Here is a 17,871-nt window from a genome sequence, read left to right as displayed (position 1 = left end):
GACCGCAAAGCGCAAGTTACAAAGAGCCACGGAAACCGCCGAAGAACGAGAAGTTTGGCTTGCCAAGCGACGTGCACAGTACGCGGCTAAACAGCAGCGTTCCTCCACAGAGTCCGAGGTAAAGGATGAAGTTGCGAGTGTATCTGGGAGTACTTCTACTCGCTCGGAGCGGCGAAAGGCAACCAAGTGGAGAATACGTGCCGAAGAAACTCCGGAACAGAGGCAACAGCGTCTCGAAAAGGAACGTGCTTACAGGAAGAGGCAAAGCGAGAAACGAAAGGAGCAGCTCGCAGAAGACATGGTTTTACTACAGACGCGAGAATACCGATATTGGTTGGAAAATAAAAGAATAAGCAGAGTAACGCATGAGTTGTTTCTTCGTCTAGCCGAACCAAATATAGCCAAGCAACAGCAGTTCACCAGGCTAAACAGTGGTTCAACAACTAAAATAAAGGCTAGTATGCTTCGCATCCTGGGTTTAACCTTAGCTAAGCCACAGCCATTTTTTTTGCTTGCTTACGGGGGGCATGAGCCATTGAGAAGCTCACACGGTTTTTTTTTGTACCACTCGACTAGACGCTGGGTTTCTGTGCATTGTATGCATGATTTCCAATGAACGTATGCTACTCTACTTTGATGAATGATTGCAGCCTCTATATTACGAGAAGGATGAACCATTGCATTTTTGCTTGCTTAGGGGGGCTAGGAGCCATTGTTGTTGATGATAGTTTTTGTACCGTTGGACCAGACGACGCACTTTTTTCAGGGCTATCGGGGGTATGAGCCACGTAATGCTTTAGCCTTAATATTTTCCCGGCAGTTCGGCTGAAAAAAAGTCCAGTGGAATTTTATGTCGCATTAGGATGGCCTTCGACGGATTTCGAGCTGCTTTTAGTCAACACTTAAACAAATATAACCATTTAGCAAGGGAACCTTCTATTTCTCTTGGTCGAGCGGTCTCCGAAAATAGTTGGTAATAAAATGTGCTCTATTGTACACCATGCCCGCATAGATATAGAAAGGGCTCTTGCAAGGTTATAAACGTCGTAAATGTATTTACAGGAGCAATTTATTGTTGTTTGAGATAAGTATACGACTACTGCAATGATGGTCAAGACTCCAAGGCTTCCTACATTGGCGGGTTCCAATATCACCAATTTAGTGATACTCGAAAACTTTTCATGACGCATATTTTTAAAAATTTTGTTCAGGTAAAGCCGAAAGGTTGGGTTCTAATTATGTATTGCTCGAAGCGATCCGGCATTGTAATAGTTTTCTATATACATTTATTGCTTACTTTATTAACTGAACATATTTTTTATATCTCAGTTGAAGTACAACAGATGCTTGTGAGAAGTAAACGAATGCTAAGTCGTCGTTGCGCATGTATTTTGATGGTTCGCTTTATTTTCAAACAAGGCAATCTCGGAGGCTTATTCCTTGGCAACCGAGATTTATGACTCCATGCTCAAGGAAGTGTCAATGCGCACATCCTCGAAACATTACGGCCGTCTGCTGCCTGATAAATACGCCACAATGGATAAGCGACATTGCTTGTAATTTACAATATAAACTGTATGTGCGTTCCTCGAAGCCACAAAATGTTTGCCGTGTTAATTTCTGTCTTTTTACTATTGTATTTCTCCAAAATTATTTTTGATGTGAATTGTATGAAGAATATTTTATTTATTTTTGATCAAAGGATCAATTCATCTGATACGACTACTCAATCGAATTATATCCTTCGGTTTCATGTTTCAAATTTCCTGGCTCTTTGGTTCACCCTTGTAGTTACTATTGTTTATTCTTTTCCTAGAAGCACCCGACGCTTGGCCATTCCTAAATATGTATTAAGGCCATGCTTAAAGTTCTTTGTTGCTGTGATGGTCATCGTTATCCCATGATAGATCACATCACAGCGCATTGATGGCGTCGCTACGTCATGCGATCGGGTTCTTGGCACTGGAGCTGCTTAGTGCAGGCTTTGACTAGGGCTGCGCCCTCTCTGTTATAATATACCCACGCTCACATAGATATCATCCTCACATTGATGATATACCCAGGCGTAAAGCAGGAACGTACGGAGCATAGAAACAAAATTATGGCAACCATTACTCTCTGAACGAGGCTGCATGCTCATGCTCGCTAGCTAAGTTCGGTTCAATTTCTAACTTTTTATGTTGAATATGCAAATGCGTCACTTAAGTGTCGCGGCGCTAAAAAGTGCAAGTGGAGGTGGAAGGCACGATAGTAAAAGGAAACAAAATTTAATAGCATCCCAGCATCTGCTTATGACTACGTGCTCTTCGTGATTTTAAGGTCGCTCATTTTACTTATTTCAGGAAGGATATGTAGTGCTCTCCGTCTTACCGAGCCAAATGCCCCTTGGACAGTTCTGAGTGCATATGTTCATTGTCCACTAGGAGATCGTTCAACTTATACTGCGGTCTGTGTTCAGAGCTGTTATGTTATTAGTTAGTTTGTTTAAAGGGGAAAAAATGTCCTTTTAAACCATCGTTTGCATACAAGCCGAAAAAGTGTACAATGACCTGCGATCGAGAACGCATGCATACTATTCTCGCGAAGGAACAGCAGACGCACTTGTGTGACTCAGGTGATGTTAAGTGGCCTTACTTTTCAGTTAAATGTCCTTGCAAAAAATTAAGGCCGTGCAGTGCTACTTCAATAGAACGCTGCATAAAGAACAGCAGTAGTAGGAAGTGCAGGTGACAAATTAAAGAACGAAAAGTTGTGCAATATTTGTGCTATTTGCAGAAACATATTTGCTTAAACATAACGATCTTTGTCGTTACGAAGGGCGAGTGGTTTAATAACATGATGAAAATTACCGATGAAACGTTACTGGTGTGTACGTTGCTGTCTCCTATTATTTTTTGTGCAATTCTCTAATGTTTGCATATAATGCTGTGTATACATCTTTATACTGTCTATTATTCATGTATGTATACTACGTTCTGTTATATACCCCTTATATACACTCTTTCAGTCATTCTGTGACGCCCCCCCTCCCTTACCCAATGCATCACACGAGGCCTGAAAGGAAATGTTAAATAAATAAATGTTTAGCCGGCGTCTTTGGGCTCTGGTGGCAAAGATTTCTTATGGCGCTTGCAATGATCTGTCTGCGTGCAATCTGTTCGCAGAATGCGGGAGAAGCGGCTGTGAGGCCGTGTAGGGTAGGACTATTCTATGCGGCATTTATTCCAATCTCCTTGCGTCAATTTTACGTAACCGCCGACACAAGCCCCGGGTTGTGACCCGCGTCGTTGTTGCTCTCCTCGTTTATAGGAAGTCGCATTTGTTTGCGTTAATAGCAAATAGCACGGTCTCCTTGGCAAATTTTTCTGATATGATTGGCTGACAAGAGGCGAGGAGCGCTCAGAAGTGGAGAGGCTCTTGGTGGGTCCGAGATAGCGCAGCGAACGTATACATAACCGGTCGAGAAGGACAGTGCCAGCGTCTTCGACTCATCTACTGAAGCGCGTTTAGTTTACTGTGTGCGTGGTGGTTGGTCAGAAATTGCGGCGGCTCGTGCAATGAAAGGTTAACAATGCCGCTAAAACGGATCCTCGGCAAATAAAAGTTAGTAAAGCGATGTCGTGTACGTGCCGACAGGGCTCGAAAACGTTATATCTTCGCAGAAGAAGAAGAAACTTTATTAAAGAATAGCAATAATTTTATTATACGCAGAGAAATTAATTCTCCTTGGCAGCCGCGAGTGATTGGCGCCAGAGCGGTGGGTGGTCAGCCATTTGTTATTCCATTCGGAAAGGGGGAGTTGCCGGCAATCCACCCTCCACCCAAATGTCAGCCTTGTTAGGCAGATTAATGCATCTTTAGTGCGTACACGTCACTTTCACGTAGTGAGTTTTTGCGGTTTTGTCACGTCGCGTAACAGACTGGCTATGTGGGCGCAGTAAGAAAAAGATTGATCAGCCATGGAATGCTAATGACGAAAACGGCATAGAAAGGGAAATAACAATTATTCTTTTGTTCGGCTTAATCGTGCCGAAGCAGCGTTTTTACATCATATCGAATGGGAACTTTCACGGTATTTGTGGCGCCGCGTGTGAGACAGGCTAAATAGGTTGTCTCCAGGAAAATATTTCGTCAATCGTGGAAGGCTGATGGCAGACATGGAATAGAAGCAGTATAGAATAGCTTTGCATTATAGCACCCCCAGTTAACGCACGTCATTGTAGCCTAATGTTTACACAGGCGCACTATGGAACTACGTAGAAGGCACAGCATGACGAAAGTCTTCCAGAAAACTGCGATCTTTCCGCTGTTGCTAATTGGGTAATAAAGTTTTTCTTTGTTCAATATTAAAAAAAGAAGTTTTCCAATGAAGTTCTCTGTTGGCAGTAGGAAGGCTGCCAATGTAGCCATTTGATGAACACTATGATAGAAGTAAAAACAAGATTACCTGACAGATGGCTCCGCTTGCAGACGTACAAAGATAAATGAGGACTTAGTTAGCCTACCCGAAGTCTTGAGCGTCTTTCATTTTAGCGGAAATGTGAATAAATGTAGGAGAAGAATTTTAGAAGGCGGCATCAACATTAGTAGCGCAATGGCACGGAGTCCGCAATTTTAGAAGATACATTTTCAGGGCAATAAATTGTTACAAGCTTGATGGTTACAAATCATGTCTGCTAAGTGCGAAAATAAACGCCGAAGAAAGTGAAAAATACCGAGCTTGATAACATCATTAACACCCTGTTCCAAAGGGGACAGTCATAATATTTACATATGCATTACGTTACGCTGCAAGAAAATGAGAATAATCATATTATTCTATATTTCAGCGCATAAGATACGAGAGCACGAAAGGGAGGATCACACAGACTGAATCATTGACCCGCAACTCACTTTCTATTTCAAAGAAATCACAATGCTCAATGAATTTGTTGCTTGTTGCATACATTTTGCCTCTTTATTTCTTTGCATATTTCCTCCTATTCTTTGTGTGATTTCCTTGAAATGAGTATGATATTAGATAGGGTACTTCTGCTCCCGTGTTCCCTCCTGTCATGCTCTCGTCGTCCTATACGAACATCAACCTGTACTAAGAGGCCCTCCTTTCCGTTCCACTGCAAAATGGAAAGAAGAACGCACTTTATTTTTGTACACGGACATTTGTAAGCTTATGCAGTAAACAGTCTGCCCGTGAATAATTTTCCTGCGTCTAAAATAGCAAGCTTGAGTTAACCTGGTATGCCTGCATTGTCAACCAGCAAAGCTCAGCTGCGCTAAAATCACACAGCCATCCTCCCAAAGAAAGTAAAATCCACGCCTTTCTATGCTTTGAGAGTGCTTCCTATGCAGCGGTGTCGAGACGCCATCATACGTGCCTTTGTCGAGTGAGAAACCAAGCACATTTTTCGAAAAGGAAGCAGGCGACTCCTTAAAAAGGAGTCCGCTCTCAAAGCAACAGAGTGTACGTAAAGCAGCAGCCACAGTGGCGGCGGCGTTTCCGCCCAATTACACAATCATGTGGAATTTATAATATTGATATTAGCATTTTGCTATGAAAAACAGGCGCATATATAGCGAACACAGCAATGCTGACAGCGATGTTGTCCGTCCTATGCTTTACTTTGGTTGAGACAGATGAACCAAAATGACGCTATAAACAATAGTTTGAACCCTACATCTTTGTCACACTGTTCGTCATTTCAGCAGCTCTCACTCTTGCAACACTTGCACACTTTGGGGTGTATATCTGTCCCACAACGATAATCATCATCTACCTTGCTTGCGACTCCTTTTTTGAAACCCTGCGCTCGCTGCTTTCTTGTCGAGAAGGCTATGGGTAACGCGCATGCCGTTCGTGACACAGAAATACCGGGCTCGCAGCGTTAAAGAAAGGAAGTGCAGCCAAGTAAGAGGACGATTATCGTTGTGGGGCAAGATACGCATCAAAGGCTGTAAATTTTTTAAGAGTGCTTTACTATGCTCCCGACAGCAAATAGAAAACCTGTCTCGTGTGTACACCGCCTAAGTTCCGCATCGCCTTTCTGACGGGGCGATAGGGGCCATATACGAGCGTGAATTCGTAGCACGGTTATTTCAGGCCATATTGTCTAAAGATATGCTGGTCAGTGCCATCACTACAAGTGATATGAGCCAGCGTTCTCATTGGTGTGCACAGGTGAATGGGCGTTCATGGCTTTATCGAAATACCGCGTGGGAGGGCGCGCTTGCATTATTTGGCCAAGATAAAAAAGCATCATAGAGTTTTACACCAATAGCTAATCGAAGCGTTTCTTTCAGCATATGTGACGTGCGTCGAAGGAGCACTCTTAGTTTCGTTAAACATAAGGGACACTAAGTAAGCGGAACATTAAAAAAAAATACGTTCCACCATCCTAACAACCTTCTCACACTGCTGTGACCTTGCCGTCATCTATGTTGATGGCGTCATCGTCATGGTGTCCTGGCCGTCGTTGTAGTCGCTGTGCCATTGTTCTTGCGGTCGTCTCCTGTTCATTTACACTAAATACAGCGGTGAGCTCCCGTTGTAATTAGTAGCAATTAGGGCTTTCCTGGCAGCTACCGGTTAGTTTAATTTGTTCCAGTAAGATGTGGCACACTCACACATAAGATAGACGAATCGCGCTGCCGAAATCTGTCATCATAAGGCGCCTTTTCCGCTTGCCGTTTCATCGAAGCCTAAGCGAAATTATATCCCTGCCAGAGATCTGTATATTTTTTCAGAAAAAATATTCTGAGAAAGTTTTTTCCACTGTTGTAAAAAAAGCAGTATACCCTGAAGAAAGCTTCACAATAGTGCTGGCCTCAGTATCCACAGTATTACATGGTATGTTGTCACATTCCTAATGTTATAAATGTGTTCAGTAACCTCTATAGTGCAGCCATCACCATGATGATGTAATCCACAAACTGAAACATTATTGTTCACTGAAATAGTCGCATACAGATCGCAAAATAAAAACTCCGTTTGCCCTTAACTTCTTCAGTGTTCAGTAGCTCTAGATGAAGCACAGCTCATGTAGATGCTGCAGCATGACATTTGCCTCATGTTAATGTATGTAGCTAGAACTACAGAAAGCTGAGCTAGTTGGTAAGGATTCATTAGGCAAAAAAGAGTGAGGCGTGCAGACAAGACCCAAGAGAAGTGGACAACATGAACGCCGGCGTTCGTGTTGTCCACTTCTCTTCTCTTGTGTCCTTTATGCACGCCTGACCCGATTTTGCAGTATGTAGGTAGTCACGTACGTCGCTTCATAAATGCCTTATGGACACGGCAGAATATATGCGGTTGAATGATTCCCTGTCCATAACCTGCTCTTCCTATGTAGGGCGGGCGGCGACAGCTATCGAGATTTAACGCGGCAAGCTCTGATACGACGTGTGTGGTCTGATGTGCTTTTATCGCCCGCTTAGCTGCTTCAAGGGTATTTTGCTTAGCTGTTTTTTCTTCCTTTTGATTTTCATGTGAAACACAGAGAAAGAAATAAGGTTCTCAGTGCGTTTGGGAGAACTTCGGTCAGTCTTTGATATTGTGTATTTGTTGCCTAACATTCATAAAGGGCTCGTCATGCACTTTGTGATCCAAGTTGCCGATAATAGCCGGACGCCAGGCATAGTTCGCATTTTCCTAGACAATGTAGAATAAATTTTAAACTGGACTTCTAGCGATCAAGATCCAGATCCAAGTCCAGAACTAGGCCAGCCTCTTCAGCAAACAAGCCAAACTCGGTGAGCTGGGCAGACGTGGTCGATGGCGCGCGCTCAGGCGCTGGTGGGGACAGTCTTATCCATAACGAGATAAAGGACCAACGCCACCTAGCTATACCAGTCGTGGTGTACCGCAAGGAGGAGTACTCAGCCGTAGCCTTTTCAACCTGGTGCTCGTTGGCCTCGCTGATTCGTTAGGGAAAACCGTTCAGCTCTCCGTATATGTAGACATTTGCATGTGGGCTGCATATATGCATATGAGATTTGCATATATGCTCATTTGTATATATGCATATGAGACATTTGCATATCGTGCGTGTACAAGTCCACGAATGACTTCAGAAAGTCTCAACGGCTGTGTCAACATACCTAACAAGACAATGCCTGGAGCTGTCCGCTGAGAAATGTGCACTCGTTGCTTTTACTCGCAAAGCGATGGCCCCGTACGCGTTGCGGTTTAATGAACAAATTATACGATATAGACGAACACACCGATTTCTTGGCGTCATAATTGACAGAGACCTGTCTTGGAGCCCTCACATCTCGTACATGACAAAGCGTTTGGCCGCCATTGTGGACCTTGCAGCGGTGCACCTTGCATTGTGGTGCAGCGGTGGCGTAGAGGTAGAACACCTGCCTCGCGTGCAAGAGGTCCGTGGTTCGAATCCCGGTGCCGCGCAATGTTCCACCGGATAAAAAAACCCATGTTGAGAAAATTGCATAAACAGGCCTGGAGTGTGGCCTGATCCCGGTGACCAGAACCGGTAACGCACTCCCTCAACAGAGCAGGATTGGCTACCCTGGTGCAGTACTTGGCCACAACGTGCTATATGAACACAACAATGAAACCCCGGCTCGCAGTCCCCAGCAGCTGCGAAGCAAATGACCACGGTGGTGGTCAGGCCTGCGACGCAGCAGAGGGTGCTAAGAATCCCTGGCTCCGGACAGGCCGCCATTGGAATATGAACCTGGCAACGTTTAACGCTAGAACGTTATCTAGTGAGGCGAGTCTAGCAGTGCTATTGGAGGAATTAGTGGGCAGTAAATGGGATATAATAGCGCTCAGTGTAGTTAGGAGGCCAAAAGAAGCATATACAGTGCTAAAAAGCGGGCGCGTCCTGTGCTACCGGGGCTTAGCGGAGAGACGAGAACTAGGAGTCGGATTCCTGATTAATCAGAATATAGCTGACAACATACAGGAATTCTATAGCATTAACGAGAGGGTGGCAGGTCCTGCTGTGAAACTTAATAAGAGGTACAAAATGAAGGTTGTTCAGGTCTACGCCCCTACATCCAGTCATGATGCCCAGGAAGTCGAAAGCTTCTATGAAGGCGTGGAATCGGCGATGGGTAGTCAAAACAAAATACAATATTCTGCCAAGGTAGGCAAGAAGCAGGCTGGAGACAAGGCAGTGGGGGAATAATGCATAGGCACTAGGAATAGAAGGGGAGAGTTATTAGTAGAGATTGCGGAACAGAATAATATGCGGATAATGAATACCTTCCGCAAGCGGGATAGCCGAAAGTGGACGTGGAGGAGCCCGAACGGCGAGACTAGAAATGAAATAGACCTCATACTCTGCGCTAACCCTGGCGTCGTACAAGATGTGGACCTGCTCAGCAAGGTGCGCTGCAGTGATCATAGGATGGTAAGAACTCGAATTAACCTAGACCTGAGGAGGGAATGGAAGAAACTGGTACATAAGAAGCCGATCAATGAGTAAGCGATAAGAGGGAAATAGAGGAATTCCAGATCAAGCTACAGAACAGGTATTCGGCTTTATTTCAAAAAGAGGACCTTAGTGTTGAAGCAATGAACGACAATCTTGTGGGCATCATGAAGGAGTGTGCAATAGAAGCCGGTGGTAACTCCGTTAGACAGGATACCAGTAAGCTATCGCAGGAGACGAAAGATCTGATCAAGAAACTCCAATGTATGAAAGCCTCTAACCCTACAGCTAGAATAGAACTGGCAGAACTTTCGAAGTTAATCAACAAGCGTAAGACAGCTGACATAAGGAAGTATAGCATGAATAGCATTGAACATGCTCTCAGGAATGGAGGAAGTCTAAAAGCAGTGAAGAAGACACTAGGAATTGGCAAGAATCAGATGTATGCGTTAAGAGACAAAACCGCCAATATCATTACTAATATGGATGAGATAGTTCAAGTGTCTGAGAAGTTCTATAGAGATTTATACAGTACCAGTGGCACCCACGGTGATAATGGAAGAGAGAATAGTCTAGAGGAATTCGAAATCACACAGGTATCGCCGGAAGAAATAAAGAAAGCCTTGGGAGATATGCAAATGGGGAAGGCAGGTGGGGAGGATCAGGTAACAGCTGATTTGTTGAAGGATGGTGGGAAGATTGTACTAGTGAAACTGGCCACCCTGTATACGCAATGCCTCATGACCTCGAGCGTACCGGAAACTTGGAAGAACGCTAACATAATCCTAATCCATAAGAAAGGGGACGCCAAAGACTTGAAAATTTATAGACCGATGAGCTTACTGTCATTTGCCTACAAACTATTTACTAAGGTAAATAGAATCATAAACGCTTTAGATTTCTGTCAAGCAAGGTACCAGGTAGGTTTCCGTAAAGGCTACTCAACAGTAGACCATATTCACACTATCAATCAGGTGATAGAAAAATGCGCGGAATATAACAAACCCTTATATATAGCTTTCATTGATTACGAGAAAGCGTTTGATTCTGTCGAAACCTCAGCAGTCATGGAGGCATTACGGAATCAGGGTGTAGACGAGCCGTATGTAAAAATACTGAAATATATCTATAGCGGCTGCACAGCCACCCTAGTCCTCCATAAAGAAAGCAACAAAATCCCAATAAAGAAAGGCGTCAGGCAGGGAGATACAATCTCTCCAATGCTATTCACAGTGTGTTTACACGAGGTATTCAGAAACCTGGATTGGGAGGAATTGGGGATAAAAGTTAATGGAGAATACCTTAGTAACTTGCGATTCGCTGATGATATTGCCTTGCTTAATAACTCAGGGGACCAATTGAAATGCATGCTCACTGACCTGGAGAGGCAAAGCAGAAGAGTGGGCCTGAAAATTAATCTGCAGAAAACTAAAGTAATGTTTAACAGTCTCGGAAGAGAACAGCAATTTACCATAGGTAGCGAGGCACTGGAAGTGGTAAGGGAATACATCTACTTAGGGCAGGTAGTGACGGCGGATCCGGATCATGAGACTGAAATAATCAGAAGAATAAGAACGGGCTGGGTGCGTTTGGCAGGTATTCTCATACCATGAACAGCAGGTGGCCATTATCCCTCAAGAGAAGAGTGTATAATAACTGTATCTTACCAGTAGTCACTTACGGGGCAGAAACCTGGAGGCTTACGAAAAGGGTTCTATTTAAACTGAGGACGACGCAACGAGCTATGGAAAGAAGAATGATGGGTATAACGTTAAGGGATAAGAAAAGAGCAGATTGGGTGACGGAACAGTTAATGAGTTAATGAGTTAATGCCATCCTAGTTGAAATCAAGAAAAAGAAATGGGGGGCATGGGCAGGACATGTAAAGAGGAGGCAAAATTACCGATGGTCATTAAGGGTTACGGACTGGATTCCAAGGGAAGGGAAGCGTAGCAGGGGGCGGCAGAAAGTTAGGTGGGCGGATGAGATTAAGAAGTTTGCATGGACGACATGGCCACAATTAGTACATGACCGGGGTTGTTGGAGAAGTATGGGAAAGGCCTTTGCCCTGCAGTGGGCGTAACCAGGCTGATGATGATGATGATGCTGATGAAGATGTGGACCTTCTTGTGTTTCTCGGCGGGAAGTCCTGGGGCGCAACAGTACCGTCAATGTTGCAACTATATAAAGCACTGTTTTTGGGCTTCCTGTGGTACGGCTTACTTGTACTGGGAAATAATTGCACTACGAATATCCGCAAGCACTCAGGACTTGTCTCGGTCTCCCCAAAGTTACATCATCGATTGCGACTGTGGCCATAGCCAGAGACGCTCCTCTGACAGTTCACATTGGTACAGACGTCCTGAGAGCACACATCCGACACCTGACTCGGATTTCCTCCCACCATCTTGCGTGCTTGGCAGCGAAAAGGCCACATTTAACTTTTTCCAAAACTATTGTGAGACATCAATCCTTCTTGCCATCAGAATTTACGCCCGCTACACGATTATCAAATCCATTGTGGTGTGTGCACCGGCCACAAGTGCCGTTGACAATTCCAGGAATCAGAAAGGTAGCTGGAGCGCCATTGGAAGCATTGAAACAAGCAATTTTGGAGTGCATTCACAACGTGCACAGATTCCGGCAACATGTATACACAGATGGTTCAGTAAAACTCAACAGCTCTGCTGCTGCACTCATCTGAGAAAATCTGAGGAAATCAAATTAAGAACTTCATGTGTGACCACATCGACGGGTGCAGAACTCGCGGCGCTCCGTGCTGCACTTAATTTCATTAAGTAGAAGCCACCGCAACAATGGACAGTCTTTAGTGACTCCAAGGCAGCCCTCCAGTGCATACGAAGCCCAATGCGCCACGGACCCAATGAACAACTGGCCTCAGAATTTCGGCACATATATCATCAAGGCCATGACAGGGGACACAACATAATATTTCAGTGGCTTCCAGTACATTGTGACATCAACGGGAATGACCACGCCGGCGAAACGCCCGATCTGCTCATGAAAGCGGTCAATGAGTCTTTATTCCGCTTTCGCGAACAGACGCTGCGGCTGAGCTGCGATTGATGTCCCGTGAGTGTACTTTGCCCCTGTGGGACTCAAATGTTTTCACCATGTGTCGGTTGCGTTCGTTGTCTCCGGACATACGGATGCACCTCCCGCTTGGGTTACCACGACGGGAACAGACCATCATCTACCGTCTGTGGCTAGGCGTTGCCTTTACGAACTCATATGCTTTCATCATTGGAATAGCCAACAGCCCCACGTGCGACAGATGCAACATCGTTGAGACGCTCGCACATATCTGTGTCTGCCCGCGATATAGTGCTCAGAGACAAGTGACGTGCAGAGTACTGGACCAGTTGGAGAATCCTTAACTATCAGAACTAAAAGCTTTAGGCCAATGCTCCGAAAGAACATCCGCGTTGAAGGCCTTACTCGCGTTATTAATGTTCCTGCGGTCTACAGGGCTTCACGACAGACTCTAAGAATGCCGCCCCCTACCGTTTTGTAGCGTACGCGCTTTGTTGGTGCTTGTCTCTCTTTCTACCTCCCCCTTACGCTCTCTTTCTCTTTTTATCCCCCTTAACCCTTCCCCTTACGCAGTTTAGACAACCGGAACTACCTGTGGTTAACCTCCCTGCCTTTTTCTGCATTATTTTCTCTCTCTCTCTCTCTCTAGAACACGTGAACACAAAGTTGAGAATTATGCTTGCACGCATGAGCGATGAAATAAAAAAAAATTCAAGGAAGGATAAAGCCAAATAAATCGGGTAACTCCCGCTCCACACGCGAGAACTAAAGAGCCGACTGAAATCCCTGACAATAAGATGTTCGAAGGCGACGACCCCTCTCCGCTCAAACGCAAGGCCCAAGCCGGAAGTGATAAGATAACATGGTGGTAGTTAAAACAGTTGCCGGTATCCAAAAGGCTCTTGTAGAGACACAAAAGTCAAATGAAAAACGGGACGAAATGATGAACCAAATGGCTAAGGCAAAAGTAGCAATTATGAGTAGATTAGGCATCCTAAAAGCAAACCAGTCACCAGGTAATGGACTCCCCTCTGGTGCATCAGAAGCACCGCAATCCTTACCCATTTCACAATCACATAATTATTTAAGGTCAGCTTCTCTCCAACTCCCCCCCCCCCCTCCCCTCCATGGTCGCAACCGAAATGAGGAGCGCTAAAAGAGGGCTCAGGATATGGCAGTCGAACTGTAATGTTACAAAAGCAAAAAGTCAGTTTTGGAGCAGTATTTAAAAGCCGAGGATGCACCAGAAGTCATAGTTCTGCAGGACACACATGGAATCGCAAACCTAGCAGGATACATATCTTTTGGGTATGCCGAAGGGGAGACGAGATCACTAATCACGCTTGTAAAAAGAAACATAACGTGCGTGAACACAATGCACGCATAGCGCACATTGACAATATTTTACTGGCACGCATCCCGCAAAAGGAGACAGGACGTAGCTTAATTGTTTTCACCATTTATAACAACACCGCGCTACATGATCACAAATTCAAATTACCACTTGTCATGGCGCTCTTTGGCCAAAGCTGGCCCTTGCGCCATAAAACACCACACATCATCATTAGGCACAAATTCAAGTACCTATTGCGAACACAGTAAAGCCCGCTGGAGAAAATCCGGTAGTTATAGGAGGAGTCTTTAGAGCCCTTCCGACCACGTGGCGATATCTATATACCAGACCAAAAGCAAGGGACTTATGGATCGACTCGCAAGAATTAGGCCTCGGACTCGTCACAGACCCTGGCATAGGCACGGCGCTAAGAACGGACACAAACTCAGACCTAACGTTTACCAAGAACATAGAAAAGGCGGCGTGGCGCGACACGCTGAAAGATTTGGGGAGCGACTACCGCATATAGGAGTTACAGGTCAGAGAAAGACCGAATAGACCCAAGGATTGACCGATCAAACTACTTCGAAGAACGCGAGAGGCGACACAGCAGCGATCTATCACAGGCACAGAACAATGGACTAAAAAGCTCAGTGATGACGTCAAAGCTGCCAGAAAAAATAACACCACCTGAGTCTAACTTGGCGAAATGCGATAGCAGACTTCTCCACATGTGGGAAGCTAGGCAGTCGATTCAAATTAGACTTAAAGGTCATAAGCACAATACAAAGCTAAGGAAGTGCATATAACGCATATAACGCTTATAACGCATATAACGCAAAACAAAGTAACATATGCTAAGCAGTGGACAAAACAAGAATGGTACAAGGTATGTAATTCCATGGATGGGCAATTAAGCACCGCCAAAACCTGGCACATGCTCAGGTTCCTGCTTGACGCTGAGAATAACAAGAAAAACCACAGGCAAGCCATTAATAAGTTGATACACGCATATGAGGGCACCGAAGAGGAATTTCTCAACGAATTAGAGGCAGGAATACATAACACACGCACCCCTTTGCAGCTATCGTAGCTACAACGGGGAATATAAACGCAATATTAGACGAATATGACGTATGCCGCAAGGCACTGTCATCTCCTCGCTGTACAATTTCGTCTTGATGGGACTCCTCGAAAAACAAAATTACATAGAGTCCCTGAATCAGATAATCTACGCGGACGATATTGCTATCTGAGTCTTTAATGGTGGAGACGGATGAATAGAACAACGACTCCAGACCGGAATAAAATTAATAGAGGAACACCTCATAGAAACAGGCCTGACAGGCTCTATGGAAAAATCAAAGCTTCTCTTATACCGCCCCAGACTTATGGGCAGGCCTGCCAAAGAATACGACAGAAACATGGCTCATGAGGAAATCAAGCTACACACCAAGAACAGGCGGAATATCCCAATAGTCAACCAGCTCAAAGTGCTGGATCTAGTAATCGAGAACAAATGTACAAAAGGGGGAAACCATAAAGATGTTAAACACAAAGGGAACTAACACCATGAGATTAATCAAACGAATAACTAACAAGCACCTGGGTACGCAGGAAGAAATTATCATACGGCTGATACAGTCATTGGTAATCAGTCAGATCAGATAAATAGTAGCCTTCCACATTTGGTTTGCAGCTGAAACGACCAAAATTAACAGCCTGACAAGAAAGGCACACAAACTAGCACTAGGGACTCTCATCAGTAGGAGCACAGATCTCTTGCTAAAATTAGGACTCCACAACACACTGGATGAACTTAGAGAAGCACAACAAACATCTCAGGCGGAACGACTAACCAAAACCAAAACGGGACGGCATATACTATGCAAGCTAGGAATGAATTACGACAATCTATACGGGAAATAGGACGGTAACGAGAGAAATTCGTGACAAACTCCTAGTACCAAATATACCTAAGAACATGCATCCAGGTTACAAGGGCAGATGCACGAGTAGAGCAGAGAAAATGATCTGAAGCTATGGGTCAGACGACAGAGCAACCTTCATAGTGGCTGAATACCAACACAGAAATAGCTACGTAACAGTAGTCGTAGATCCCACCAGAAAACCCCTTACAAGAGTGTCAGTTAATATACTAAACTTCTGAGACAGCAGAGGATACAGCCATTGCACTAGCATTGGTCTCGACGAATCCTCAATACAGCGTTAGCGATTTTCAGGAGGTCATTAGAGATTATGCCAAGGGTAGGATCTCTGCCGAAGCGTGGCACACCATCAGAGTCAACGGAGCAATATTCTCCAATGCAGAGAAGAACGGCAGGCAATTGCTCTGGTTTCCAGCGCATCCGACTCCTGGCATTCTCACAATCAACCCCAGTGAGGTAGCACACCGTGAAGATAACGGTCTTACTCGCCGAGATAAGCAAGAACTGACTTCCATTGGTCACGAGAACGCGGAAGAGATTTGGAGAGAAAAATACAGATTAAGAAGATTTAGCGATATTACCAAATTGTATAAAATCGGAGGCGAATATTACCACTGACTCACACTAAACTGAACAGAGCTGAATCCGTTACTTAGAAGTGATTGCAACCAGAAACGTATAGGAGTCCCGTGCAACTAAAGACTTTCTACCCGCAGGTTTACAAGAGCGATATATGGAAGCTAGGCAACTATGCTAGAGCTACCCTTCAACAGATATTGTGGGGATGTAAAATATGTCAAAATAAAATGGCAGCCTCCCAGGAAAATCTACGGGCGCGGTGGTCGGCCGCACTGCTGAGCTCACGACTCCAAGATGCCAACTTTGAGTCGTCCAGCGAGCCATGGAGGCTGCACGGGAGCAACAGCACCCAGTGGCCATCTAGGCGGCCTCAGGCCCGAGCCTCCCATCCCCGGATTCCAGATAAAGTTGTCTCACTCACTTGGAAGACAATGTGAGAGAAAACCTTAAAGAGCGAGGGACTCATGTTATAATATTCGCAGAAAAAAAAAAACTCGCAGATCGTGTCGTGTGTGACAAGCACGAGAGAGTCTACAAGTTTTCTATTGTGCCATTAAATCTGCAATGCCATTACAGTTCAGGTGCTATTATTTTGCTGGTAGAAATAGGTTGATGAAGCGGAGGCGTAATTTAAGGTGGAGCATTGAGCCTTCGTTGATCCTGGTGCTTCGCAAAGGTAGACCTAAATCTTTATATTTAATCATCCCTGTAATGACGAAATGCGAAAAAGGAACGGATTGACCCCCCCCCCCCCCCCACCCTTAGCAATGTCTATTTGGTCACCTGTTATCGGGTAGCAGGATAGCAGTTTTCACTACTGGGCTAATATGCGATCCTTTATTAACGGAAATATGAATGAAACAGGCAAAAATGCTCCGTGAGTTATATGACTTCCGACATCCGAGCAACAGACTGATCGGTGATTGCGCTTGACATATTAGAAAAAAAAGTGGGGAGAAAGTGTACCCGTCATTGCGACATATTCAGATTCATCGCACATTCATCTACAAAGTAGTAAAACAGAATAAAAAATGCGACAAGCGCCACAGGTGCGCATAATTGTATAGTTTGCGCTATTGCTTCCTTCTTTCCTTATGTTTTTGAAGTGTTTTTCTCGAACTGGTGTTCTCACGTCACGATTGCTAAATATCCATAGGCTAGAATTGAGCTTAAGACCTTGAACGTCGACGCAGGAAGACTGTGTCTAGGTGTCTATGCACTAAAAGGGTAAAAATTATGTGCACCAAATATTTAGCTATTGAACGTGACACCATTAAATAATGAATCGCAAGCGAAAGGAACCCGTTTAATGGGGTGCACTAAAAAGCGTCTATGTCAAAATGCTCAGAACAACGGCAGAGGAGAACTGGCTTCCAGTTTAGTGTATTTATTCATGCTATTCAACCCATTAGCATGAAAATAAGAAAGAATGAGCTCTGTTTCTTAGTTTATTAATTATCATGCCAGAATCACGACGTGTGAAATGAATTATGCCACATTAATATTACATGCGCGAAAAGCTGGGTGGTCATCAGAACAAAACTGCTTAGAAGCTACATAA

At 44.6% G+C, this 17,871-nt stretch overlaps 1 protein-coding gene and 1 long non-coding RNA gene across 2 annotated transcripts in view; one reads left to right on the top strand and one right to left on the bottom strand.

Annotated features, from left to right (window-relative positions):
- Window positions 1-2,722: 2,722 nt before the first annotated feature.
- The window catches only part of LOC142564315 (uncharacterized), an 89,499-nt gene continuing 74,350 nt past the window's right edge, over window positions 2,723-17,871 (top strand). Inside the window, exon 1 of the long non-coding RNA XR_012824545.1 lies at window positions 2,723-2,865. This is a non-coding gene — a long non-coding RNA (uncharacterized LOC142564315). The remainder of the gene's footprint in view (window positions 2,866-17,871) is intronic.
- LOC142564313 (venom metalloproteinase antarease-like TtrivMP_A) overlaps window positions 4,896-17,871 on the bottom strand; it is a 57,678-nt gene continuing 44,702 nt past the window's right edge. Inside the window, exon 14 of the mRNA XM_075675264.1 lies at window positions 4,896-5,114. Within this exon, the coding sequence (XP_075531379.1) occupies window positions 4,980-5,114 (135 nt within the window). The 3' untranslated portion in view covers window positions 4,896-4,979. The remainder of the gene's footprint in view (window positions 5,115-17,871) is intronic.

The sequence above is a fragment of the Dermacentor variabilis genome, chromosome 11 (assembly GCF_050947875.1).
Source record: "Dermacentor variabilis isolate Ectoservices chromosome 11, ASM5094787v1, whole genome shotgun sequence".
Taxonomy (NCBI): Eukaryota; Metazoa; Arthropoda; class Arachnida; order Ixodida; family Ixodidae; genus Dermacentor; species Dermacentor variabilis.
The sequence above is the reverse complement of the archived record's forward strand: the minus strand, read 5'-3'. Positions and strand labels throughout refer to the sequence as shown.